The sequence below is a fragment of the Cherax quadricarinatus genome, chromosome 63 (genome assembly GCF_038502225.1).
Source record: "Cherax quadricarinatus isolate ZL_2023a chromosome 63, ASM3850222v1, whole genome shotgun sequence".
In the NCBI taxonomy this organism is placed as follows: Eukaryota; Metazoa; Arthropoda; class Malacostraca; order Decapoda; family Parastacidae; genus Cherax; species Cherax quadricarinatus.
The window spans coordinates 2,983,141-3,010,880 of record NC_091354.1 but is presented as its reverse complement, the minus strand read 5'-3'; the positions used below and the strand labels follow the sequence as shown (position 1 = coordinate 3,010,880).

General features: G+C 40.0%; 2 protein-coding genes across 4 annotated transcripts in view; one reads left to right on the top strand and one right to left on the bottom strand.

Annotated features, from left to right (window-relative positions):
- The window catches only part of LOC128698245 (uncharacterized), a 63,485-nt gene extending 46,195 nt beyond the window's left edge, over positions 1 to 17,290 (top strand). For all 3 annotated transcript variants that reach the window (XM_070098569.1, XM_070098568.1, XM_070098570.1), the window contains 5 exons: positions 5,385 to 5,544; positions 6,688 to 6,815; positions 12,309 to 12,392; positions 12,896 to 13,009; positions 14,262 to 17,290. In XM_070098569.1, the coding sequence (XP_069954670.1) occupies positions 5,385 to 5,544; positions 6,688 to 6,815; positions 12,309 to 12,392; positions 12,896 to 13,009; positions 14,262 to 14,798 (1,023 nt within the window). In that variant the 3' untranslated portion in view covers positions 14,799 to 17,290. The remainder of the gene's footprint in view (positions 1 to 5,384; positions 5,545 to 6,687; positions 6,816 to 12,308; positions 12,393 to 12,895; positions 13,010 to 14,261) is intronic.
- Positions 17,291 to 17,791: 501 nt separating this feature from the next.
- LOC128698246 (oxytocin-neurophysin 1) lies at positions 17,792 to 25,121 on the bottom strand. The gene is made up of 4 exons (XM_053790419.2): positions 25,038 to 25,121; positions 19,697 to 19,830; positions 19,347 to 19,557; positions 17,792 to 18,340 (listed from the first exon to the last, which is right to left on the bottom strand). The coding sequence occupies exons 2-4, from the start codon at positions 19,826 to 19,828 to the stop codon at positions 18,216 to 18,218; spliced, it is 468 nt and encodes a 155-aa protein (XP_053646394.2). The 5' UTR covers positions 19,829 to 19,830; positions 25,038 to 25,121; the 3' UTR covers positions 17,792 to 18,215.
- Positions 25,122 to 27,740: the final 2,619 nt, after the last annotated feature.

The window sequence follows — 27,740 nt, the reverse complement described above, 5'->3', positions numbered from 1 at the left end:
GCTTTTATTAACTCCACACCTTCTCCTAATTTCCACACTCCGAATTTTCTGCATAATATTTACACCACACATTGCCCTTAGACAGGACATCTCCACTGCCTCCAACCGTCTCCTCGCTGCTGCATTTACCACCCAAGCTTCACATCCATATAAGAATGTTGGTACTACTATATTTTCATACATTCCCTTCTTTGCCTCCATAGATAACGTTTTTTGACTCCACATATACCTCAATGCACCACTCACCTTTTTTCCCTCATCAATTCTATGATTAACCTCATCCTTCATAAATCCATCCGCCGACACGTCAACTCCCAAGTATCTGAAAACATTCACTTCTTCCATACTCCTCCTCCCCAATTTGATATCCAATTTTTCTTTATCTAAATCATTTGATACCCTCATCACCTTACTCTTTTCTTTGTTCACTTTCAACTTTCTACCTTTACACACATTCTCAAACTCATCCACTAACCTTTGCAATTTTTCTTTAGAATCTCCCATAAGCACAGTATCATCAGCAAAAAGTAACTGTGTCAATTCCCATTTTGAATTTGATTCCCCATAATTTAATCCCACCCCTCTCCCGAACACCCTAGCATTTACTTCTTTTACAACCCCATCTATAAATATATTAAACAACCATGGTGACATTACACATCCCTGTCTACGACCTACTTTTACAGGGAAGTAATCTCCCTCTCTTCTACACACCCTAACCCGAGCCTCACTATCCTCATAAAAACTCTTTACAGCATTTAGTAACTTACCACCTATTCCATATACTTGCAACATCTGCCACATTGCTCCTCTATCCACTCTATCATATGCCTTTTCTAAATCCATAAATGCAATAAAAACTTCCCTACCTTTATCTAAATACTGTTCACATATATGCTTCAATGTAAACACTTGATCTACACATCCCCTACCCACTCTGAAGCCTCCTTGCTCATCCGCAATTCTACATTCTGTCTTACCTCTAATTCTTTCAATTATAACCCTACCCTATACTTTTCCTGGTATACTCAGTAAACTTATTCCTCTATAATTTTTACAATCTCTTTTGTCCCCTTTCCCTTTATATAAAGGGACTATACATGCTCTCCGCCAATCCCTAGGTACCTTCCCCTCTTTCATACATTTATTAAACAAAAGTACCAACCACTCCAACACTATATCCCCCCCTGCTTTTAACATTTCTGTCATGATACCATCAGTTCCAGCTGCTTTACCCCCTTTCATTCTACGTAATGCCTCACGTACCTCCACCACACTTACATTCTGCTCTTCTTCACTCCTAAAAGATGGTATACCTCCCTGACCAGTGCATGAAATTACTGCCTCTCTTTCTTCCTTAAATTAACATTTAAAAGTTCCTCAAAATATTCTCGCCATCTACCTAATACCTCCCTCTCCCCATCTACTAACTCCCCTACTCTGTTTTTAACTGACAAATCCATACTTTCCCTAGGCTTTCTTAACTTGTTTAACTCACTCCAAAATATTTTCTTATTTTCATTAAAATTTCTTGACAGTGCCTCTCCCACTCTTTCATCTGCTCTCCTTTTGCACTCTCTCACCACTCTCTTCACCTTTCTTTTACTCTCCATATACTCTGCTCTTCTTATAACACTTCTGCTTTGTAAAAACCTCTCGTAAGCTACCTTTTTCTCTTTTATCACACCCTTTACTTCATCATTCCACCAATCACTCCTCTTTCCTCCTGCCCCCCACCCTCCTATAACCACAAACTTCTGCCCCACATTCTAATACTGCATTTTTAAAACTATTCCAACCCTCTTCAACCCCCCCCCCCCCACTACTCATCTTTGCACTAGCCCACCTTTCTGCCAATAGTCGCTTATATCTCGCCCGAACTTCCTCCTCCCTTAGTTTATACACTTTCACCTCCCTCTTACTTGTTGTTGCCACCTTCCTCTTTTCCCATCTACCTCTTACTCTAACTGTAGCTACAACTAAATAATGATCCGATATATCAGTTGCCCCTCTATAAACATGTACATCCTGGAGCCTACCCATCAACCTTTTATCCACCAATACATAATCTAACAAACTACTTTCATTACGTGCTACATCATACCTTGTATATTTATTTATCCTCTTTTTCATAAAATATGTATTACTTATTACCAAATTTCTTTCTACACATAGCTCAATTAAAGACTCCCCATTTACATTTACCCCTGGCACCCCAAATTTACCTACTACTCCCTCCATAACATTTTTACCCACTTTAGCATTGAAATCCCCAACCACCATTACTCTCACACTTGATTCAAAACTCCCCACGCATTCACTCAACATTTCCCAGAATCTCTCTCTCTCTACACTTCTCTCTTCTCCAGGTGCATACACGCTTACTATAACCCACTTTTCACATCCAATCTTTATTTTACTCCACATAATCCTTGAATTTATACATTTGTAGTCCCTCTTTTCCTGCCATAGCTTATCCTTCAACATTATTGCTACTCCTTCTTTAGCTCTAACTCTATTTGAAACCCCTGACCTAATCCCATTTATTCCTCTCCATTGAAACTCTCCCACCCCCTTCAGCTTTGTTTCACTTAAAGCCAGGACATCCAGTTTCTTCTCATTCATAATATCCACAATCATCTCTTTCTTATCATTTGCACAACATCCACGCACATTCAGACTTCCCACTTTGACAATTTTCTTCTTCTTATTCTTTTTAGTAATCTTTACAGGAAAAGGGGTTACTAGCCCATTGTTCCCGGCATTTTAGTTGACTTTTACAACACGCATGGCTTACGGAGGAAAGATTCTTATTCCATTTCCCCATGGATATAAAAGGAAAAGTAATAGGATCAAGAACTATTAAGATAAAATCAAAGAAAACTCAGATGAGTGTGTATAAATAAACGTGTACATGTATGTGTAGTGTGACCTAAGTGTAAGTAGAAGTAGCAAGACGTACCTGTAATCTTGCATATTTATGAGACAGACAAAAGACACCAGCAATCCTACCATCATGTAAAACAATTACAGGCTTTCGTTTTACACTCACTTGGCAGGACGGTAGTACCTCCCTGGGTGGTTGCTGTCTACCAACCTACTACCATTATATATATTATATATATATATATATATATATATATATATATATATATATATATATATATATATATATATATATATATATATATATATATGGTAGTAGGTTGGTAGACAGCAACCACCCAGGGAGGTACTACCGTCCTGCCAAGTGAGGTGTGAATATAATGCAGAGAATTCGTAGTTTGGAAGTTAGGAGGAGGGGCGGGATTACCAAAACTGTTGTCCAGAGGGCTGAGGAAGGGTTGTTGAGGTGGTTCGGACATGTAGAGAGAATGGAGCGAAACAGAATGACTTCAAGAGTGTATCAGTCTGTAGTGGAAGGAAGGCGGGGTAGGGGTCGGCCTAGGAAAGGTTGGAGGGAGGGGGTAAAGGAGGTTTTGTGTGCGAGGGGCTTGGACTTCCAGCAGGCGTGCTTGAGCGTGTTTGATAGGAGTGAATGGAGACGAATGGTTTTTGATACTTGACGTGCTGTTGGAGTGTGAGCAAAGTAACATTTATGAGGGGGTTCAGGGAAACCGGCAGGCCGGACTTGAGTCCTGGAGATGGGAAGTACAGTGCCTGCACTCTGAAGGAGGGGTGTTAATGTTGCAGTTTAAAAACTGTAGTGTAAAGCACCCTTGTGGCAAGACAGTGATGGAGTGAATGATGGTGAAAGTTTTTCTTTTTCGGGCCACCCTGCCTTGGTGGGAATCGGCCAGTGTGATAATAAATAATAATATATATATATATATATATATATATATATATATGTATATATATATATATATATATATATCGTGCCGAATATGTAAAACTGGTCAATTAGCAAGAACTCATTTAAAATTAAGTCCTTTCTAAAATTTTCTCTTATACGTTTAAAGATATATTTTTTTCATTAATGTTAATGTAAAAAATTTTAATTTTGCTCCAAAAGAATCTTAGAAAACTTACCTAACCTTATTGTAATATGAACAATTTATTTTAGCCTAACCCAACTAAATATATTTTAGATTTGTTTACAATAATTTAATACTAAACAAACGCAGTGAAATATTTTTTTTTCGTTAGGTTCAGAATGATTTTGGCGAAATTATTGCATACACAAATTTTCGCTTGTCCTATATGGCAAGATGACCGTTGCTATTTAAGCCAAGATCGCAAGTTCTGCCTATTCGGCACGACATATATATATATATATATATATATATATATATATATATATATATATATATATATATATATATATATATATATATATATATATATATATATATATAATCAGCGAGAGTTTTTTTTTTATTTTTTATTAATACATCGGCCGTTTCTTATCAAGGTAGGGTCCCCCCTGCCCCCCCCCCCCCCCCAAAAAAAAAAAAATGTGTGTAGTGTAGAAATAGGTTACAGTGTGATTCACTGTTTTCAAGTGAGGTGAATCCCTGAGACGGGTATACCAGTGGCTACTAAGTAGCCACTGAGTCATAATTAAAACTCAAGTCATGAGATATCTCTGAAAGTTAATACACCAGCACCACCAGTATGATATAGTTAAGTGTGCTCGCACGCGCGCGCGCACACACACACACACACAGATACATAGAGATTCACGAAATGCACGAAGCGTGTAGAAGCATATTTTGCAAGATACAGTAATAACTTTGGAAGAAAATCCAAACTATCAAGAAGTGAGTTGACCAGGATAACAAGCGAGAAACTCATTAACACACTTAAGTTGTTGTGAGAGTGAGCTGCCATTTAGTTCCATTACAGCCCGTACCATTCGCAATGATGGATGAAACACTGGAGAAATGTCGAAAAGACACTTGTTACCAATAATATAATATCACGCTATCAACAACCACGACAATAGTAGATTAGGCACACTACCAACCACCGGAAGTACCAGCTAGAGACCTGGTTAGAACGGATGTGCTTCCGGTTGCTGCAACACTTTTTACCTGTTTAAGAGGCTCTTGTTGCGTGCAAGTACGTGCATAGGCACCTTACCTACAGTAAGTGGCTCTTCGTACATAACTCCCTTGCCTACAGTAGTACATGTACCTACGTAACCTTTGAACAAGTGTATGTACATACCTAACTACACTTGTCATACGTTTATGTATATGCATAACGACCATTCAATACATACGAACATAAATACATTTCAGAAAGTGTATGTACGCACATAACTACCTGCAGTACTTGTATGTATGTGCATAACTACCTTTCATCCTTTCATTGGTGCATTTACGTACATAACTACGTTTCCTTATTAGCTTTCACATACTACCTTATGATCGTTGCAGAAGCGAACTTCAGCTCGTGGTCGTGAAGACGGCTTAGCCGAGAGCCCAGGTCGTGGTGTGGCCAGCAATGACGACGACGATGACGACACTGAAGAATGGGACGACTATCCCTCAGATGCCTCCTCGGGTTCACAACGCTTGCTCAAGAATGACCCCCAGGGTGAGTATCTGGTTAAAAATAAAAGACCAATAGGGCAAATAACTGGCTTACCCTCGACCCCTAAGTGGGTGTCTGTCTGGTTTGAGGATTTCCCGGGTGAGTATCCGGCTCAAGGACATTCTGGAAAGAATTTTTTTCTGAGTAAGTGCTTGGTTCTTGTAATAGAATTTTATAAGTATAGTGTTCACTGCTTAATTTTCATACAGTATTAAGTATTTAATCGCCAATATGAAATTTATATTAATGAACAGGAAACGCGTATAGCAGGGTGGGACCTGATAACGTTTATACTTGAAAACAATCCGCTCTGAAACAGGTTGCTATATCTGAGTGTGTTACTTGGGCACTGTCACACACTATTAATGCCTCGCTGCTTATATATTACTATAGTCTCTACGACTCCAACTCAATACATGTTTTCCTGTCTTCGTCTCTCCCTCTCAATTTCGCCCTCATATAGCGCCTGCACTCCAGAATTTTCAAAGCTGGAATGTTCTACATACGCAGTTTGCTTTATTATGAACCCCAGCTCATACACACAATTGTACCTTCTTGGCTCATGTAATCAACCTATGCTTGCAGGATCAACCGCCACATTGCTTGTTACTAAGTGACCTGATTTTTTTAATTTCGTTGTCTCACTGAAAGAAAAGTTTCTATAAAAGCTTCATCTGTTTCATTTGGTAACGAATTAGTCACTATTAGGTATTAATTTGTAGAAATTAAGTTGCATGTTCTGGATGTTTACGAACAGAACTTGATTATCTCTCACCATCATCAGTAAGTTGGATCCAAGTATCGTACTGCCGACAACAATAAAGAAAAGTAGAAGAGCAAGCTTTCATTGAGACAATGTTTACCTCTGTGTAGCGCTTTAACTTGATGAAGCTCTGCACAGAGCGAAGAATTTTTCTTATTAAAGCTTATTCTGTGGCGTGTGTCTTTTCTTGACATCTTCGGAGCTTTGCATGAAGAGAGTGCAATAATTCTTATATGTCGCCCAGTTAACATTAACTCCCAACTTTGCCTGTTTATTAATATCAGCTGTCCACCGTATACTGCCCTTGGAGGCAGTGATTCCTCCCACACCACCCATCCTGTTTCTGCTTCTTAATATCACCACCAACTTGCATGTTTCATCAGGACAGTCTTACAACATACGCCTCCACACCAAGACAGCAGAGGAGAGGCTGCGGGCAGCCATGTACCACCGTGTCAAGAAAGAACTCCGTCTCATGAGGAAAAACTCCATCAGGTTCTCCTATGGCATAGTAAGTTTTTCTGCCATATAACGAATTCTTCTGCGGCATAGAATTTATCTACAGCATGGTAAATTCTGGGAAGTAGGGAAGATGATTATTGTTCCTTAGCTAGGGTAGCATATTTTGTGTTAGTAGATCTCACTGCGTAGGCTAGAGGTTTTAACCATATATGAGTATATAGTATATAGTATATATATATATATATATATATATATATATATATATATATATATATATATATATATATATATATATATATATATATATATATATATATATATATATATATATTAACAAGTCGGCCGTCTCCCACCGAGGCAGGGTGACCCAAAAAAGAAAGAAAATCCCCAAAAAGAAAATACTTTCATCATCATTCAACACTTTCACCTCACTCACACATAATCACTGGTTTTGCAGAGGTGTTCAGAACACAACAGTTTAGAAACATATACCTATAAAGATACACACCATATCCCTCCAAACTGCTAATATCCCGAACCCCTCCTTTAGAGTGCAGGCATTGTACTTCCCATTTCCAGGACTCAAGTCCGGCTATATAAAAATAACCGGTTTCCCTGAATCCCTTCACTAAATATTACCCTACTCACACTCCAACAGATCGTCAGGTTCCAAATACCATTCGTCTCCATTCACTCCTATCTAACACGCTCACTCACGCTCGCTGGAAGTCCAAGCCCCTCGCCCACAAAACCTCCTTTACCCCCTCCCTCCAACCTTTTTGAGGACGACCCCTACCCCGCCTTCCTTCCCCTACAGATTTATACGCTCTCCATGTCATTCTACTTTAATCCATTCTCTCTAAATGATCAAACCACCTCAACAAACCCTCTTCAGCCCTCTGACTAATACTTTTATTAACTCCACACCTTCTCCTAATTTCCACACTCCGAATTTTCTGCATAATATTTACACAACACACTGCCCTTAGACAGGACATCTTCACTGCCTCCAAACGCCTCCTCGCTGCAACATTCACAACCCAAGCTTCACACCCATATAAGAGTGTTGGTACTGCTATACTTTCATACATCCCCTTCTTTGCCTCCATAGATAACGTTTTTTGTCTCCATATATACCTCAATGCACCACTCACCTTTTTTCCCTCATCAATTCTATGATTAACCTCATCCTTCATAAATCCATCCGCCGACACGTCAACTCCCAAGTATCTGAAAATATTCACTTCTTCCATACTCCTCCCCAATTTGATATCCAATTTCTCTTTATCTAAATCATTTGATACCCTCATCATCACCTTACTCTTTTCTATGTTCACTTTCAACTTTCTACCTTTACACACACTCCCAAACTCATCCACTAACCTTTGCAATTTTTCTTTAGAATCTCTCATAAGCACAGTATCATCAGCAAAAAGCAACTGTGTCAGTTCCCATTTTGTATTTGATTCCCCATAATTTAATCCCACCCCTCTCCTGAACACACTATCATTTACTTTTACAACCCCATCTATAAATATATTAAACAACCATGGTGACATTACACTTCCCTGTCTAAGACCTACTTTTACCAGGAAGTAATCTCCCTCTCTTCTACACACCCTAACCTGAGCCTCACTATCCTCATAAAAACTCTACAGCATTTAGTAACTTACCACTTATTCCATATACTTGCAACATCTGCCACATTGCTTCCCTATCCACTCTATTATATGTCTTTTCTAAATCCATAAATGCAATAAAAACTTCCCTACCTTTATCTAAATACTGTTCACATATATGCTTCAACGTAAACACTTGATCTACACATCCCCTACCCACTCTGAAACCTCCTTGCTCATCCGCAACCCTACCGTACACTTTTCCTGGTATACTCAGTAAACTTATATATATATATATATATATATATATATATATATATATATATATATATATATATATATATATATAATATGTATATATATATATGTATATATATGTATATATATATATATATATATATATATATATATATATATATATATATATATATATATATATATATATATATATATATATATATATATATATATATGCAAAACAACCACTGTGAAAGAATAGAGAAGTTCCAAGCGCTTTCGTGACTACTAACATTATATGAGTAGTCACGAATGCGCTTGGAACTTCTCTATTCTTTCACAGTGGTTGTTCTGCACATTCTGAAATCACCTGTTTACTGTGATCTTATTGCGCATATATATATAAATATATATATATATATATAAATATATATATATATATATATATATATATATATATATATATATATATATATATATATATATATATATTTTTTTTTTTTTTTTTTCAACAAGTCGGTCGTCTCCCACCGAGGCAGGGTGACCCAAAAAAGAAAGAAAATCCCCAAAAAGAAAATACTTTCATCATCATTCAACACTTTCACCACACTCACACATTATCACTGCTTTTGCAGAGGTGCCCAGAATACAACAGTTTAGAAGTATATACGTATAAAGATACACAACATATCCCTCCAAACTGCCAATATCCCAAACCCCTCCTTTAAAGTGCAGGCATTGTACTTCCCATTTCCAGGACTCAAGTCCGACTATATGAAAATAATATATATATATATATATATATATATATATATATATATATATATATATATATATACATATATATATATATATATATATATATATATATATATATATAACCACTCTATATATCCCCTTCGTTTGATACTCAACCCCTGCCAATTTGGATTCAGGAAAAATAAAAGCACTAATGATGCAATCATAAAAATGCTAGATCTGCTTTACACAGCATTGGAAAATAAGGAATATCCACTAGGAATTTTTATTGACCTAAGAAAAGCTTTTGACACAGTAGACCACGGCATCCTACTCCACAAACTTGACCATTATGGTATAAGAGGCCATGCGCTTGCATATTTCAAATCTTACATTACTAATAGGTATCAGTATGTCACCATTAAAGACACAGCATCAACAACACGGCCACTTGATACTGGAGTTCCGCAGGGAAGTGTCCTTGGTCCCCTGCTCTTTCTCATATACATCAATGATCTTCCAAACGTATCCCAACACCTGAAACCCATTCTCTTTGCTGACGACACGACTTATGTCATCTCTCACCCTAATCTTGCCACCCTCAACACCATTGTTAACGAGGAGGTGATCAAAATATCGACTTGGATGACAGCCAATAAACTTACGCTTAACACTGACAAAACCTACTATATTATGTTTGGTAGCAGAGTAGGAGTTGCGCAAATTAACATTAAGATCGACAACACTCTAATTGCCAGACATAATGAGGGTAAATTCCTAGGCCTATACCTCGACAACAACCTGAATTTCAGCACCCATATCCAACACATAACCAAAAAAGTATCCAAAACGGTTGGGATCCTCTCCAAGATACGATACTACGTGCCGCAAAATGCCCTTCTCACACTATACCACACACTTATTTATCCATACCTCACCTATGCTATTTGTGCTTGGGGATCAACTGCAGCAACACACCTAAAGCCAATAATAACCCAACAAAAAGCCGCAGTAAGAATAATCACTAAATCCCATCCCTGGCAACCCCCCCCCACTCTTCATAGATCTAAACTTACTCCCTGTTCAGTACATCCACACTTACTACTGTGCAGTCTACATCTACAGGACCTACCTTAAATTCCAATATTAACCTTGACCTAAAACGCTTTCTTGATAGTTGTGACAGAACCCACAGGCATAACACCAGACACAAACATCTCTATGGCATTCCCCGTGTCTGACTAAACCTTTACAAAAATTCAATGTATGTCAAAGGCCCTAAAATCTGGAACACCCTACCTGAAAACTCTAGAACTGCAGACACATTCATCACCTTCAAAACTACCATTAGAAAACATCTTATCTCCCTGATACACCCCGTCAACTAATTACACGAATACCACCTGGTGGTTCACACTTACACTCCCCCATTTGACCATAAACAGAAATATCAATCTCAATCTTAAAATAATGAATCCTAACTAGTTATAAGTTGGCCTGTGATACTCCAATACTGAAACATGTATTGTGCCAAAACAAAAGCATTCACATTGCTAAACTCACAAACTAGTATTTAGTCACTTAGCCATAATACCAACTTACTTCATAATTTGTAATGTTTTAAATTTAAGAATTAATCTAAGTCTGCCCGAAATGCCTAGCCATGCTAGGTGTTCTAGTGGTACACTCTGTAATTATTATTTTACTACATGTAAACCACACAATAACCAAATTCTGTAAACTCAGCATTGTAATCCTTATAGAGAATAAACTTTGAATTTGAATTTGAATCATAGGCGGATGAAGGCTACGGACAACTGCACACCTGTTCCTGCTTGTTTAGCAATATGTACCTGGGTGTTAGTCCACTGTTGTCAGTGGTATCTCAGGATTAGGGATAATATACTTTATATATGTAATAATTCTTACATAGTATACCTTACATATGATTGGGCTTTAAAATGAATTGAGGTAGTATAACAGTTGCTGCGCTGTAAATGAAGAGGAAGAATACCAGCTGTTAGGCTGTAAATTATATATAAGCTAACATCGATACCATGCCTAACCCTTCTAGTGTAGGGTAGGTGCCTGAGCCCGAGCCTTTAGCTCATAAGACTGTCATTCCCATTTGCCCCCTTGGGGCGAGGATGGCGGACCAGAGAGGCCTAGCTTGTGGCTAGGCCTGGGGACAGTTGGTCCCAAAGATGAGGAGGTACTTGTGCCTCCTCCCATGGGAAACTTAGGTCTCAGACACTCCCTAAAGAGGGAGCCAAGGCCGGGCCACCACTTGGAAAAGGCCCGGGCCGGGAGAATACCGGCTAATCTTTAATAATAATAATAATAATATAAGCTAATTATGTTACAGCACCTAAAACCTAATATCTCATACTTTTGCATGGAAACCTTGGCAGCATAAAGTGTCATAAGTTTGAAACGGTGTAAGGTGCCTTGATGCTAAGGGGCTCTCGATCCAATGAATTATAGCTACCCTTCCAAGAATAAGCCCTAATTACCTCCCAGTCCACAGGCGCTGGATGACCACTACGGATTTATCACTTCCCCGTGATAATAATAATAATAATAATAAGGTTAATGAGTTTAATGAACATTCTCAGTCACTGTAGATTAAGGCGCCTCTCTGAAAATTTGGTCTTTTTAGGTTAATAAACTTTTGAAAATATTCATCTATTTTGGGGCAGCCTCTTACTAGTTACTGTTTTCTTCGTTATGTGTTGCTCTTATGTATGAGAAACTCCTTTTATATTGTGTGGTTGGGAATGAACAAGGGGTCACCTCAGGTCACCAACAGGACCTTCACTCAGGGCCCTCACCCAAGGACCTCACCATAAGACCCTCACCCAAGGTCACACAGGGCCCTCACCCTAAATCATCCTAGGGCCCCCCACCCCTGGTCACCTACAGGACCCTCACCTCCAGGTCTCCCACAGGTAAACTACGCCAGACAAATGGTGCAGCCGCGAGTGCGTCCCTACGCAGAGTCCTTCCAAGCCTACTGTCAAAAGTGGGCAAAGGTATGCCCTTTTTTTTATTTAACAAAATTGGATAAATCAGCAGTATAGTGCTAACTTTTATATAGTAGTTACATAGTAGGAACAGAGGCTAGCTATGTTTCCTTGCTACAGTTCATCACAAACCATAAATCAAATACGGGGTAAGTCTTGCACTTCCTGATATTCAAACAACGAAAAATGGCTATAAAAAATCTGAGAAACCCAAATAAAGACGACAAGGAACTAATATTATGATGCCATATCACATTTTGAGGCAAGCAAAAATAATGTACATTATGATAGGCCCTGGTTATTAGTGGACATGTAATGTAGCATAATGAAAAGTCGTATATTTGTGATTTTCAATGTACAGATATCATTTGAAAGAAAATGTATTAAAATTTTATGGTTTGCAGAGTACACTTTTAGAATTTTATACTTTAAATAATAATATTTAAATATACGCAGGCATGGAGAATCAAGACGCCGAATTAGTAATATAAATTTACTTTCTTGGATTAAAGGCGTACGAGATACCGGAGTTGATGGCTCCTCTGCAGGAGGAGTGGAGCAGCGACAAGCACCTGCTGGCGAAGGTGGTGGCTCTCGCCAGGGCTCTCTGCGTCGTCTACCTCGGTGTTAGTACTCTGATGCTCACTATTAAGGCTAATTTTCTGTCACTACTATAATATTCACTCAATACTATTATCATATATGCTTTATGTAAGGTTATGCTGATGAAGGACTTTTAATCCAACGAATTGCAGTTACTCATCCTCTCACTGGAACAAACCTGTTTATCTCCAATTCATTATTTAAATGAGGATTCGTAATTAATTCACTGGTCGTGAATTGCTCCAGTATTACCACAAATACCACGGCACACTGGATTCGGAGTAAATAGTAATATTTTTTTTACTGGTACGTATTACATAACATATATTAAATTTAAAAACAATACTGGAGGCACACAGGTGTTATTGGATAACCCGATGAAGTCAGTGTGATTTACCTCCACTAGGGTTCTTTTCATGTCCATCACTGTATGTGAACACAGAGTGGCCAGGTACTGAGTGAACTGTGATCTGCATCAGTAGTGGAGCCTCATACTACCGATGATTAAATAAAAATCCTCCTTTCAATAATACGTACTTAGCGTGGTGGACTGTGGTTTGGACCCATATAACATTTTCATACACACTTTGATTATCATTGTACACGTCAGTAGTGCTAAACGTGCCCATTTTTTAGATATTTTCTAAAAATTAGCCAGTCTTCCTTTCTCCCTTAACGACGCTAATATCACGCTACAATAAAGAACCACAAACAGTATGAGCTGACCAAATTAGGAGTGTTCCGTCCATACTATGACACTGAAAACGAAGGGTTATAAATGCCGGAGGATTATTAACCTAGGATAACCCAATAAAGTTGAGTAGTGTAGTTTATTTTCAGTTGGGTTCTTTCTCGTGGATACGAGTCACAACCATCGACTAACTCTGAGGTATTGATATGCTGCTAGGTGAACATGGGCAGCAGATGTCAGCAGACTTGCTCATTACTTCTGGCCACCGGAAATCGAACCCGGGAATTTTTAATTATGAGCACTACACCTTACAGCTGTGCTGTATAAAATAGTGATCGGATCGTTTAAATAAGTGTTGGAACTCCTTTACAAGAGTTATCCGAGAGACTTAGCACACACACACCTAATATCCAAAACCCCCCCAAGATGCATTTAATGTCTTCCCACAAGAATAGCTTAAATATTGTTTTCATCTAACAGCTTTATGACCTAACCGAGTTTAGCTCATCTTGTTATGCATTTATTTATCATTGATTTTATTTTAAAGTTGTCAGTCTGTAATGCTAAACTCATGTCTTTAACAGTTTTTGCTTCGTCTGGTGAAAGGAAAGAAGAGTCGACGAACTCGGTCGATGCGTTCAGAGAGTCTGCGGCGGCGAACACAAAACCTGTCGTGCAGCGGCAGCTCGCTGCCACTAAGCCCCTCAGCCCTGCAGCAGTCATCAGAGCCAACGCCATCTCCCCATCTGGAAGTCCAGGTGAGTCTCCCGGAGCCAGCCCTGAAACAAGACGAAGAGGATTCGGGAGATTCTCGTCCAAAAAACTCCACAAGTGAGCAAAATCCCCCCGTCGGCATTGACAGTGACCGCATGATCTCTCCCATCAATGAGGAAGATGAGTCAGATGAAGACTTGGGCAAGAAAGAGAATGACAATGACATAAGCGAAGGCTCGGTAGTCTCTGTTGATGATGGAGGTAAGGACAGTGGTTTCTCAGACAAGAAGAGTGAGGACGAGGATGGTGTGCCTGTCAAACATGTAAAGAAAGAAGTAACTATGTCGCCACAAACTCAGGCCAAACAAAAGAGTCAAAAATTACGAATAAAGAAAACTTTCTTTTAATTTTTACTTTGTACATTGTATTATACACAGTGGCACAAACTAACACAAAAACGATAAAAGAGATGAATACTGTATAACAGTACTAATGTGTTTTGTTGTCTCCATGTGGATTTGTGGCCATTCTATATTTGTAAACACACATATATTCGGTTTTGTATACCAGTATTATAATCGGTACAGAATATGGTAATTAATAATAGTTATATCTATAAGTACAACTTAAGCTAGTGCAGCATAGAGGAAAAATTCTAAAACGGTTAAAAACTGAAGCTTATAAATATAAGTTATAAATTTTACGTATACATAAATAAATCAAAACAATCAATTGGGGAACTAAAAAAAAAGTTTATTGATGTAGATAACAAGAAGCTGTACAAATTGTATGATTTTGACTGAAATCAGGCGTAGACTGGAATATATGCATGCCTATGTTTAAAACTCCTGAGTTATCAAAATTTTGTAAGTTTATCATGCATGCACAATAATAGATTTTGTAGAATACATTCATATCTCCGTTGAATGAAATTAGGCATAGACTGTGGCATATATATGCATACCTGTATTTAAAACTTGGGTTATCAAAATTTTTTAACTTCATAAATTTTGTAGAATATATGTGTATCCCTTTTAGCTGCACTGTTTTTCAGTGATGTGTTTAGGAGGAAGTGAATGTAAGGAGCATTAGGGGCACAATCTACTGTTTCCAGAGGTCAAATATAATTTAATATATGGTGTATTGATGGTCTGGAAAGAGAACTCACCTTAGTCTAGTGATATCCTCTTAAATAGTTCAGCATCCCCTGGCCTACCCCAGCTAGATTGTCACCTATTTAATGCAAGGGATCGTTACATAGTGGACTCCAAAGACTGAACCTAATGGTAAGGTAAGCTTCTAGTGTAGATTCGCTGGAAAAATACCAACACGCATGTAAAAATGACTTCATTTTTTTTCCACCGTTAAATTTACAAACTAAGAGGCGTTTTCCTATTTCAGCTCAACAGACTAAAAGCTGTCATGACATCTTCGCTTATTTACAGACTAAGAACTGTTATCCTATCTCAGCTCATATACAGATTATGAGTTGTTATCTTACTTCAGCTTATTCTAAATCGCAGTCTCAGCTAAGATATACGAACCCTTCCCCAAGATGCCACCTTCAACAGTCGGCTAACACCTATTTGCTGCTAGGTGTAAGGAGACCTGCCCATAGGTCTTGCACTGCCAGGGAAACTAATTCTGGTCCCTTTGGTTGTTGCTGCGCCCTTGCTGTTGAATTATTATTATTATTGTTTTTTATTATTATCGTTGATTTTTATTATTGTTGTTTTATTAGTTATTATTATTACTGTATTAAAAGCAAGCGGTATATTCATATGAGTGAAGGAAGTCTTTACCCCTTCCTTGGATCTAAAAATGAATGACTCTTACGAGTTCACAAGCGTTACTGAGTATAATCCCTGAGCTCACAAGCGTAGCTACTAAGCCCTGCTCAAATTATCATTATTGTATTCATGATGAAGCGCTAAACCCGTGATGGATTAGCGACTTAGTGCTAACCTTCTTATAGTTGTTCTATAGGACTAGGATATCTAGCACTCACTTGGTTCTCTGTTTTATCTTTGGTAATGTTGTGTGTAGCTTCTTACTCCTGCAGATGCTCTACCTCTGTAATATATATTAATGTTTAAATTTGGGCAATTTCAAAGACAGCAGAATCAAACTTTATTATTCGAGGTTTTATCATTTATTACCCACAGTGGGACTTTATCATCCACAGTGGAGCTATCACCCATAGTGGGGCTTTATCATCCACAGTGGAACTATTACCCATAGTGGGGCTTTATCATCCACAGTGGAACTATTACCCATAGTGGGGCTTTATCATTCACAGTGGAACTATTACCCATAGTGGGGCTTTATCATTCACAGTGGAACTATTACCCGCAGTGGGGCTTTATCATCCAGTGGAACTATCACCCATAGTGGGGCTTTATCATCCACAGTGGGGCTTTATCACCTATAGTGGTGTTAATTTGGTATAATAAAAAATTACTAAACGTGTCAAAAAATTACCACCTATGGGCTTCCTTCATTATATACCAATGTTTGAATTTTGTCGTTATCCGTATAATGTCCGAGATTGTCTCACCCAGTGCTGAGATGTGACATAGAAATAAATAATGCTTCTGGCATGATATCCATTACCAGCACGTTAGGTATACTCCAACTAAATAGTTAATCTGAGTTCATGCAGTCATTTTAATATGAATACAAAATGGCTGATCAATAAGTGTATTCGTTATTATTTAACGATGATATTGACTTAAGAATAATAGAGTACAATACATACTAGAATTTAAAACGGCTCTTCATTAAGTTTCTGAAAATTTCATAATTACCGTCTCATCAAGTCATTCATTTCCTTGGTAAACTTATCTATGGAAGGCTGTTCGATTTCCAGTATTTAATAAAAAATAGACCTTGTTTTAAACCACATTTCACTTTCCTTACAAAGGTAGAACCTGTGGAATTGTAGCTCAGTTTGGTCACGTCTTTTTTACCCAAACGAGGCAGAGCATATCTGCCTTTGGCTCACATTTGCTCTGTTGAATGTGGCAGTGTTATTCGATCTCTGTTATTCGATATACTGAAGTCTTAGATTCTTACAAGCAGCCAGTGGTACTAGTGACCGTATTGACAGTGGGAATGGGCAGAGGTTGCTACCAACCAGCATCACAATTCAGGTTATATAATTAATTTGTATACTGTATATCAGTGACTGTAACAATAACTAAAAGTTCCATAAAGGCTTCGTTTCTGGACCATGAACACGTAGGGGGTCATTGAGCGCCTGGGAACCGGGAGGTAATCGGGCTTGATCCAGAGAAGGGTAGTTCCAATTCCATGGATCAGAGCCCTTCATTAACATCAAGGGATACCTTGAAGGGAATACTGATTGCAAGAAAACAATGATATAAGGAAACAACGAGAATAAATATGGTACCTTTTATTTCTTAGTGCATTGGCACTCACGGGCGAGTGTCAGAGAAAGAGCATTCATAAGAGGGAAAAATGTTTTCCATCATCAACAGAAAGATCCATCTCTCTGAATTATCCACGATATTCAAGAGTTTGATACCTTAGTTTATCGCTGCCTGTAAATATTACAAGATCGACTTGCACAATCATATGAATTCGTATTTCAGCAATAATTCTGGATATACAAGAGGGAGATACAATTGAATTTCATCAGTTTTGCCTTACACATCCCTAGATGCCATCACGAGGATGTGTTGGTGGTGCAGATAGTGTAGGCGGTGATGGTGGGCAGTGATGTAAAGGTGGTGGAAGGAAAGACAGGCTCCGTTGGTCACTGAGGACGGAATATGGAGCTGAAGCAGCAGTCAGGAAGAGGCTCACAGGTTCCATTGTATGTCAGACAAGCTGGGCAGGATGGCAAGACGTTGTCTCTCGATGGGTTGCTCCTCCACACTTCCCTCTCGACCCTCCATCAAGCAGCTGCTGTCAAACTCACACCTCACTGTGGAGTACACACACACACACATTATTCCAGTTTTATGACTCACGAAATCGTAATGACACGATTGCAAACAAACCATACTACGGGTGGGGATAGAACCCGCGATCTGAGTCTCAAACTCCAGACCGTCGCGTTAGCCACTGGACCAGCTAGCCACAATAAGATTCGCTCAACTAGGTATATTTCTACACCATAGGAAGGTTAGCATAGGCACTACTGTGACCACAAATGCAAGTTTTTACAGGCGAATCTCCAGCTATCGTGGCTAACGCGACGGTCTGGAGTTTTGAGACTCTCAGATCGCGGTTTCTATCCCCGCCCGTGGTATGGTTTATTCCAGTTTTATTAAGAGTGGGTATGATCAGACCCTGTTGGTCAGGAATCGATACCTAGAGTTATGTGTAAATCACTCCCTGCAAATAACTAAACCCACGTGGGTCATTTAGCGAGAGACGGGGTGGAGGCTTGATCCTCCGTCTACTGAGCGTGAGACAGACGCCCTTCCTATTTATTCTCTACTCTTGAGTTGTAGCAAAAATACTTGCACCATGACGGTAGATTTATATTTTGTGTACCAGGACATTAATTCCTAATATAATGCAAATCTTGTTTCAAAATTACTGTAAAAAACGTAAAGTAATCTCAGGGTCCACAGGATGTATAGCATTTCGGATGAATGTAGTGTTGAAGTTCAGTATACTAGGACTGCAAATTCTTATTTCCTGTGGATGTTAGACGGACTAGTACTTCAGATTCCTACTTTCTGTGGATGTATGGCAAATTAGTATGTCAGATTCCTACTTTCTGTGGATGTAAGGCAAATTAGTACGTCAGATTTCTACTTTCTGTGGATGTAAGGCAAATTAGTACGTCAGATTTCTACTTTCTGTGGGTGTAAGGTGTACTATAAAATGAGATTCTCTCTTTCTGTAGATGTAATGTGTACTAGGGCCTCAGATTCCTATTTCCCGTGGAGGTGTGATATACAATGACGTCAGATTCCTACTTTCTGTGCAGCAGATTCCTGAGGCAGCACATCGTCCTTCCCTCATCCTTCCACAGGTGTTAAGGTCAGTGTTGGTGCAGGTGAGAGGTACCAGGTTCTCGGAGCGACACATCCTAGCCTCACGGGTGCCGAGGAAACAACCTAGCCCAGGACCACAGCAGATCTCCGGCCCCATGCAGCGCCCCCGCAGCCCGGGACCACACGATGTACACTGGCAATGTCATCAAATGTTAGTGCAATAATAATAACAATAAAGCTCCTCTCCATAATTTATAATCGCCAGAAATATAAAATTACTTATGACAAGCTATACTAGCTGAATGGCAACCAAGGAGGAGGTGCATACTCACTGTGCGAAAGTGTGCAAGTTGTGTTGTATGTCCAGACCTCTTGCCACCTGGAGGACAGTTGGTGATGAAACAAGCTGTAGCAGCACCCACCAGCACGCCCACCACCATCACCACGCCCACACCCCCCTGCATACCTGCTGACGCAGACGTATGTACTTGTTACCACCACTGAGGAACACAACTATGTGCTATCACAACTACAAGGTAAATTAAATATATTTACCTGGAGAGAGTTCCGGGGGTCAACGCTCCCGCGGCCCGGTCTGTGACCAGGCCTCCTGGTGGATCAGAACCTGATCAACCAGGCTGTTACTGCTGGCTGCACGCAATCCAACGTACGAGCCACAGCCCGGTTGGTCAGGTACCGACTTTAGGTGCTTGTCCAGTGCCTGCTTGGAGACAGCCAGGGGTCTATTGGTAATCCCCCTTATGCCGGGAGGCAGTTGAACAATCTCGGGCCCCTGACACTTATTGTATTGTCTCTTAACGTGCTAGTGACACCCCTGCTTTTCATTGGGGGGGGGGGGATGTTGCATCGTCTGCCGAGTCTTTTGCTTTCGTTGTGAGTGATTTTCGTGTGCAAGTTTGGTACTAGTCCCTCTAGGATTTTCCAGGTGTATATAATCATGTATCTCTCCCGCCTGCGTTCCAGGGAGTACAGGCTCAGGAACCTCAAGCGCTCCCAGTGAGTGTTTTATCTCCGTTATGAGCGCCGTGAAGGTTCTCTGTACATTTTCTAGGTCAGCAATTTCACCTGCCTTGAAAGGCGCTGTTAGTGTGCAGCAACATTCCAGCCTAGATAGAACAAGTGACATGAAGAGTGTCATCATGGGCTTGGCATCCCTAGTTTTGAAGGTTCTCATTATCCATTCTGTCATTTTTTTTAGCAGATGCGATTGATACAATGTTATGGTCCTTAAAGGTGAGATCCTCCGACATGATCACTCCCAGGTCTTTGACGTTGGTTTTTCGCTCTATTTTGTGGCCAGAATTTGTTTTGTACTCTGATGAAGTTTTAATTTCCTCATGTTTACCATATCGGAGTAATTGAAATTTCTCATCGTTGAACTTCATATTGTTTTCTGCAGCCCACTGAAAGATTTGGTTGATGTCCGCCTGGAGTCTTGTAGTGTCTGCAATGGAAGACACTGTCATGCAGATTCGGGTGTCATCTGCAAAAAAAGACACGGTGCTGTGGCTGACATCCTTGTCTATGTCAGATATAAGGATGAGAAACAAGATGGCAGCGAGTACTGTGCCTTGTGGAACAGAGCTCATAAATGTTCAAAAAATGTCAATATTTTATCCACAGTGGATTATTACCAGCCATTTAAAAAAAATCCCTGATTTTGTCTATTGTAAATAACTCATAATTAATTAAACTTGTTTAAATTCAGTTATGCCTTGCTAAATATTAGACAATGTAAATAATACAAAACTGCATATTTAAGAACATAAGAAAGAAGGAACACTGCAACAGGCCTATTGACCCATGCGGAGCAGGTCCATGCCCCCCCCGATAAGACCATTGACCCCCCCCCCGAATTAGCCCAATGACCCACTCAGTCTGGTCACCTAAACTCAAGGATGGACCCAGCAGCACAAGCTAGTCAGGTCCAACTCACACCCACCCACACCCACTCATTAAGCTACACTAATATTTTTGTGAGTGTATTTATGTCTGCATAAACATGTAAATAGTTCATTACCACGAACTTGCTTAGCTATCAAAACTTTGCGTCTAGTTTCTGGACCCATTACGTGCCTCTGTAACTTTTTTGACTACCACCCACAGACAACATATGAGGTGCATAATAAAGTAATGTAACTAACAGAATTCATTACTAAAGAAAATTATGCACTCTATATATAAAACAATGCCGTACATGCATCTCATTATTAATATTTTTTGACACAAAATACGGTCTTGAGAATGAAAGCAATCTACCTGGTGTACAAACACCTCAAGCGACCCCTTCGGGATCAGTGTTTACCTATAAATATAATTATAATCATTTTCAAGGCTCTGTCTTCAAGTATAAAGGTAATTACTTGAGAAATCCTTGTAGGCAAGAAAGAACTTGATAGATTCCTGCAATATATAGCCGTCAGTTTGCAGCAAGCACTTACAGTCTGACTGACCAAGACTCCAAGCTAAATGATACCCGGAACCATCACTAGCAACACTGTCACTGTATAGAGCTCACCAGTTACAATATTACTGTGAAGCTCACCAGTTACAGTGACGGCTGCTGCTACACTATCACTGTATTGAGGTCACCAGATACACTATCACAGTATGAAGCTCATCAGCTACACTATCACAGTATGAAGCTCATCAGCTACACTATCACAGTATGAAGCTCATCAGCTACACTATCACAGTATGAAGCTCATCAGCTACACTATCACAGTATGAAGCTCATCAGCTACACTATCACAGTATGAAGCTCATCAGCTACACTATCACAGTATGAAGCTCATCAGCTACACTATCACAGTATGAAGCTCACCAGCTACACTATCACAGTATGAAGCTCACCAGCTATCACAGTATGAAGCTCATCAGCTACACTATCACAGTATGAAGCTCACCAGCTACACTATCACAGTATGAAGCTCATCAGCTACACTATCACAGTATGAAGCTCACCAGCTACACTATCACAGTATGAAGCTCAGCTCACCAGATACACTATCACAGTATGAAGCTCATCAGCTACACTATCACAGTATGAAGCTCACAGCTACACTATCACAGTATGAAGCTCACCAGCTACACTATCACAGTATGAAGCTCAGCTACACTATCACAGTATGAAGCTCACCAGCTACACTATCACAGTATGAAGCTCACCAGCTACACTATCACAGTATGAAGCTCATCAGCTACACTATCACAGTATGAAGCTCATCAGCTACACTATCACAGTATGAAGCTCATCAGCTACACTATCACAGTATGAAGCTCATCAGCTACACTATCACAGTATGAAGCTCACCAGCTACACTATCACAGTATGAAGCTCACCAGCTACACTATCACAGTATGAAGCTCATCAGCTACACTATCACAGTATGAAGCTCATCAGCTACACTATCACAGTATGAAGCTCATCAGCTACACTATCACAGTATGAAGCTCACCAGCTACACTATCACAGTATGAAGCTCACCAGCTACACTATCACAGTATGAAGCTCACCAGATACACTATCACAGTATGAAGCTCACCAGATACACTATCACAGTATGAAGCTCACCAGCTACACTATCACAGTATGAAGCTCATCAGCTACACTATCACAGTATGAAGCTCACCAGCTACACTATCACAGTATGAAGCTCATCAGCTACACTATCACAGTATGAAGCTCATCAGCTACACTATCACAGTATGAAGCTCATCAGCTACACTATCACAGTATGAAGCTCATCAGCTACACTATCACAGTATGAAGCTCATCAGCTACACTCACAGTATGAAGCTCACCAGCTACACTATCACAGTTTGAAGCTCATCAGCTACACTATCACAGTATGAAGCTCATCAGCTACACTATCACAGTATGAAGCTCACCAGCTACACTATCACAGTTTGAAGCTCATCAGCTACACTATCACAGTATGAAGCTCATCAGCTACACTATCACAGTATGAAGCTCACCAGCTACACTATCACAGTATGAAGCTCACCAGCTACACTATCACAGTTTGAAGCTCATCAGCTACACTATCACAGTATGAAGCTCATCAGCTACACTATCACAGTATGAAGCTCACCAGCTACACTATCACAGTATGAAGCTCATCAGCTACACTATCACAGTATGAAGCTCATCAGCTACACTATCACAGTATGAAGCTCATCAGCTACACTATCACAGTATGAAGCTCACCAGATACACTATCACAGTATGAAGCTCACCAGCTACACTATCACAGTATGAAGCTCACCAGATACACTATCACAGTATGAAGCTCACCAGCTACACTATCACAGTATGAAGCTCACCAGCTACACTATCACAGTATGAAGCTCATCAGCTACACTATCACAGTATGAAGCTCATCAGCTACACTATCACAGTATGAAGCTCATCAGCTACACTATCACAGTATGCAGCTCACCAGCTTCATTATCACTTTGTCATCCTCCTCATTATGTTTACCAGGAATTACTATGTATCAAGTTGAAGTATGTATAGGGACTAATATTACATTTATTTCTAAGTATGAAACCAAAAAGTTTATTAAGTTTGTATCGATCATTTACGTACTCTTGTCTTGGGTTTACATTTTTGACAACCAGAACTCCTAAGGCTTTTTTTTCTAATTTAGTTCAAGTTCTCTGTTATACAATACATATCATGATAAAAATTTATTTTAAGAGTGGGCGGGGTAGGGTACAATTACCGGTTCAAGGATGATAGATATAATGTTTGTCAGGAAACAGGACAAGTGTTTCCTGACGCGGGTCTTTGTCATATGATGACCCACAGCTGGAACTTTTAGTCATCTGACCGAGGACTTCCGCTGGCTTACCGGTCCACCTGTTTAAAAATCATGGTTTATGATTATAATCATTAGGAATATCTCTATCACCTGTTCAAGGACCTACTGGGTATTTAGATAACATTATAATAATCCCTTTAAAGGTGTCCCGTAGCTCCATAGCTAGTGCACTCAGCTCACACACTGAGGTCCGGGGGTCGATCCCCGATACGTGTTTCCTTAAAACTCCTGCTGTCCATGTTCACCTAGCAATAAAATAGGTACCTGGGTGTTAGATGACTGGTGTGGGTCTCATCCTGGGACAAAATTGATCTAATTTGCCCGAAATGCTCAGCATAACAAGCGGCTTTCTATATAGTAGTATGTCACTGATGTCAGCTATGATCTGTATACCTTGTACATGTACTTGTAGAAATAAAGTTTATTATTGTTATTACTAAAGGCGGAAGAATCAAGCTTGATTACCTCCCATTTTTTCTTTTTAGGTCACCCTGCCTCGGTGGGATATGGCCATATTGTTAAAAAAATGTTAATATAAGAATGTCGGCTTAGATCGGGCAGAAAGTGACGTGCTCAGTATGTTAGAATCAGACAATACACTTTTTGTTTGTATTCCCCTACGTAGTTGTGCATGTGTTAAGGAGTTGCCTATTCTGGTGTTTTATTAGTTAAGAAACAGGACAAGCATTTCCTGATATGGGTCATATTCATTTATAATGCTCCGCAGCTTCTATAGTTATTATTATTATTAAAGGACTTCTGTTAGATCACCAGTTCGCATTAAAAAAAATATACAGATCACATCCTGTTATGTTTTTTTACTTACCTGTTGGGTGACGAGTGAGTGTGAGAGGAGGGAGAGTGAGGTGTGTGGCTGAGGCAGGAGAGCCTAGTGGTCGAGTATCCTCTGACGCAGACTTATATACCCGAGGTTTTAGTAGTCGCGTGAGAGTTGTGTTGCCTAGGACACCACTATGCTGGGAACCCCCTTCCCCCTCCATCTCCCCTCCCCTCCCCCCGACACACACACAAGCTGAGTCTTGACCTCCACAAATGCACACACACTAAGACTGGAAGGAACAAAAAGACCGGAAACCAGATATAGACTAGGGAGACAAGCTATAGACTGCACTCAAAGAGAAAGACCTAGAAAGGAACATAGTGCCCAGTATATTGCCAGAGACACAAGTCTAATAACCTAGGCATCCAAAGCACGACTGGTAAATCTAAGACTCTCAGGAATCTTCTGAACTCTTTATCTTGCACCAAAAAGAAAAAAAATAAGAAAGTGCAGAGTATTCAAAAAGTCTTGTTTCTAAATTAAAGAAAGACTAACCGAATTTAATGTAAAAATATTGAAGGACGGAAGATCCAGAGAAGACATGATAACAAAATACTCAGCAGAATTGATAAGGTAGACAGGGATAAGGTCTTTGAGAGGGAAGAAACGGGAATCCAAGGACACCTTTGGAAGTTGACAGTTAAGCCACAGGGATAAACCGCGGTACGGGTGGGGATTAAACTCGGGAAAAATGAATCGTAAAACTCCAGTCGTAGAACTCATTTGCCGTAAATTCATTATTATAGTCATGGGGGAGCGCTAAACCCTTAGGATTATACAACGCATGTGGGGGGAATGGAAGGTATTCAGGCTCAATTCAGGGAACCGGAGCACAGATCCAATTCCCTAGATCAAGAGCCCCTCACCAGCGTAAAGGAACCTCCCTCGAGGGGCCGCGAGTTCAATCCCCACTCGTACTGTAGTTTGTTTGCAATCGTATCATTACGATTTCGTGAGTCATAAGCCACAGGGATGTTAGGAAGTATTTCTTCATTTTCAGAGTGGTTGGAAAGTGGAATGATCTTAGTGGGGAAATGATGGAGGTACGATAGGGCCCTAGAGGCTTTTAGGGAGCTAATCTGAAGAGCAGCAAGTTAAGAGGCAGGGCCAGGATCTAAAAATCGACCACTGTAACAACAAATAGGCGAGTATAAAAGTGAGTACACACACACACACACACGCACACAGATGAGTCAAAGGGATGTTAGGAAGTATTTCTTTAGTCACAGAGTTGTCAGGAAGTGGAATAGTCTGGCTAGTGACGTAGTGAAGGCAGGAACCATACATAGTCTTAAGACGAGGTTTGATAAAGTTCATGGAACAAGGAGAGAGAAAACCTAGTAGCGATCAGTGAAGAGGCGGAGCCAGGAGCTATGAATCGACCCCTGCAACCACAAACAGATGAGTACACACACACAGACGGAGTACATGCTGGGAACCAAAGGCTGCAAACCTCACTTGGAGAAAATGATCTTGAGATCAGTATCATACCCAGCACAGCTGAGGCGCACATCAACTAGACAACTGCTGCAGCACATGGGTGCCTGGCAAACCTGAAAATAGTGTTTCGACACCTGAGTAAAGAGTCATTCAAGGCACTGTACACTGTGTACGTCAGGCCTCTATTGGAGTATGCAGCACCAGTGTGGAACCAATACCTGGTCAAGCACGTTAAGTAATTAGAGAAAGTGCAAAGGTCTGCAACAAGACTAATCCCGGAAATCAACCTGATGACAGTGAAGGACAGGGACAGGGGGGAGACAAGATAACAATATATATATAAAATACTGAAAGGAATTGAAAAGGTGGATGGGGCAGAATGTTTCAGAGACGGGACACAACAACAAGTGGTCACAACTGGAAGTTAAAAAACTCAGATGATTCACAGGAATGTTAGAAAGCATTTCTTCAGTTATAGAGTTGTCAGGAAGTGAAACAATCTGGAGAGTGATGTAGTGGAGGCAGGATCCATACATAACTTTACGAAGAGGTACAATAAAGCTCCTGGAGCATGGAGAGAGAGGATCTGGTAACGACCAGCGAAAAGGCGGGGCCAGGAACTACAACTGCAACCATAAATAGGTGAGCGCACACACATACACAATACACAAACCTCGTCAAACATAATATGGAGAGCGCTGATTGGCTTCGTGCCTGGCTTGGTGTGTGTACATCACTTGAGTGTTAAGCATATATGTGCCAGGTGTGACAGTGATGTATGACACAGCCAGGTGGAGGCGTGAGAAAGCCTATTCTCTTCCTCTATAATGGCGACACCTTGTGTTAATAAGGTCAGACTAGCGCCCTTACGTGTGATCGCAGCTGGGCTCAGCTGGTATAGACCCACTCATAATTTGATACCTCAACACTGGTCCCTGTCTACCATCTACTGTGTGTTGTCCTAACACTGGCCTGTCTACCATCTACCATATAGTATTATTTGATACCACAACAATAGTCCATATCTACCATCAACGTGCTCACATATGATGTCCCAAACTTCTGCATACTGTTTTTATCCAATGCTGGTGAGTGTCTACTGTCTGCTGTGTTCTTTGTTACCCCAATTTATATACACTCCTTAGTACATGTGACGGATGAGAGATTTGCTTATTGAGGTTGGTTGGTAGTGGAAGGCATGTAATTTTCAGCCTTCGTTTCACACACACACACACACACACTGCAATG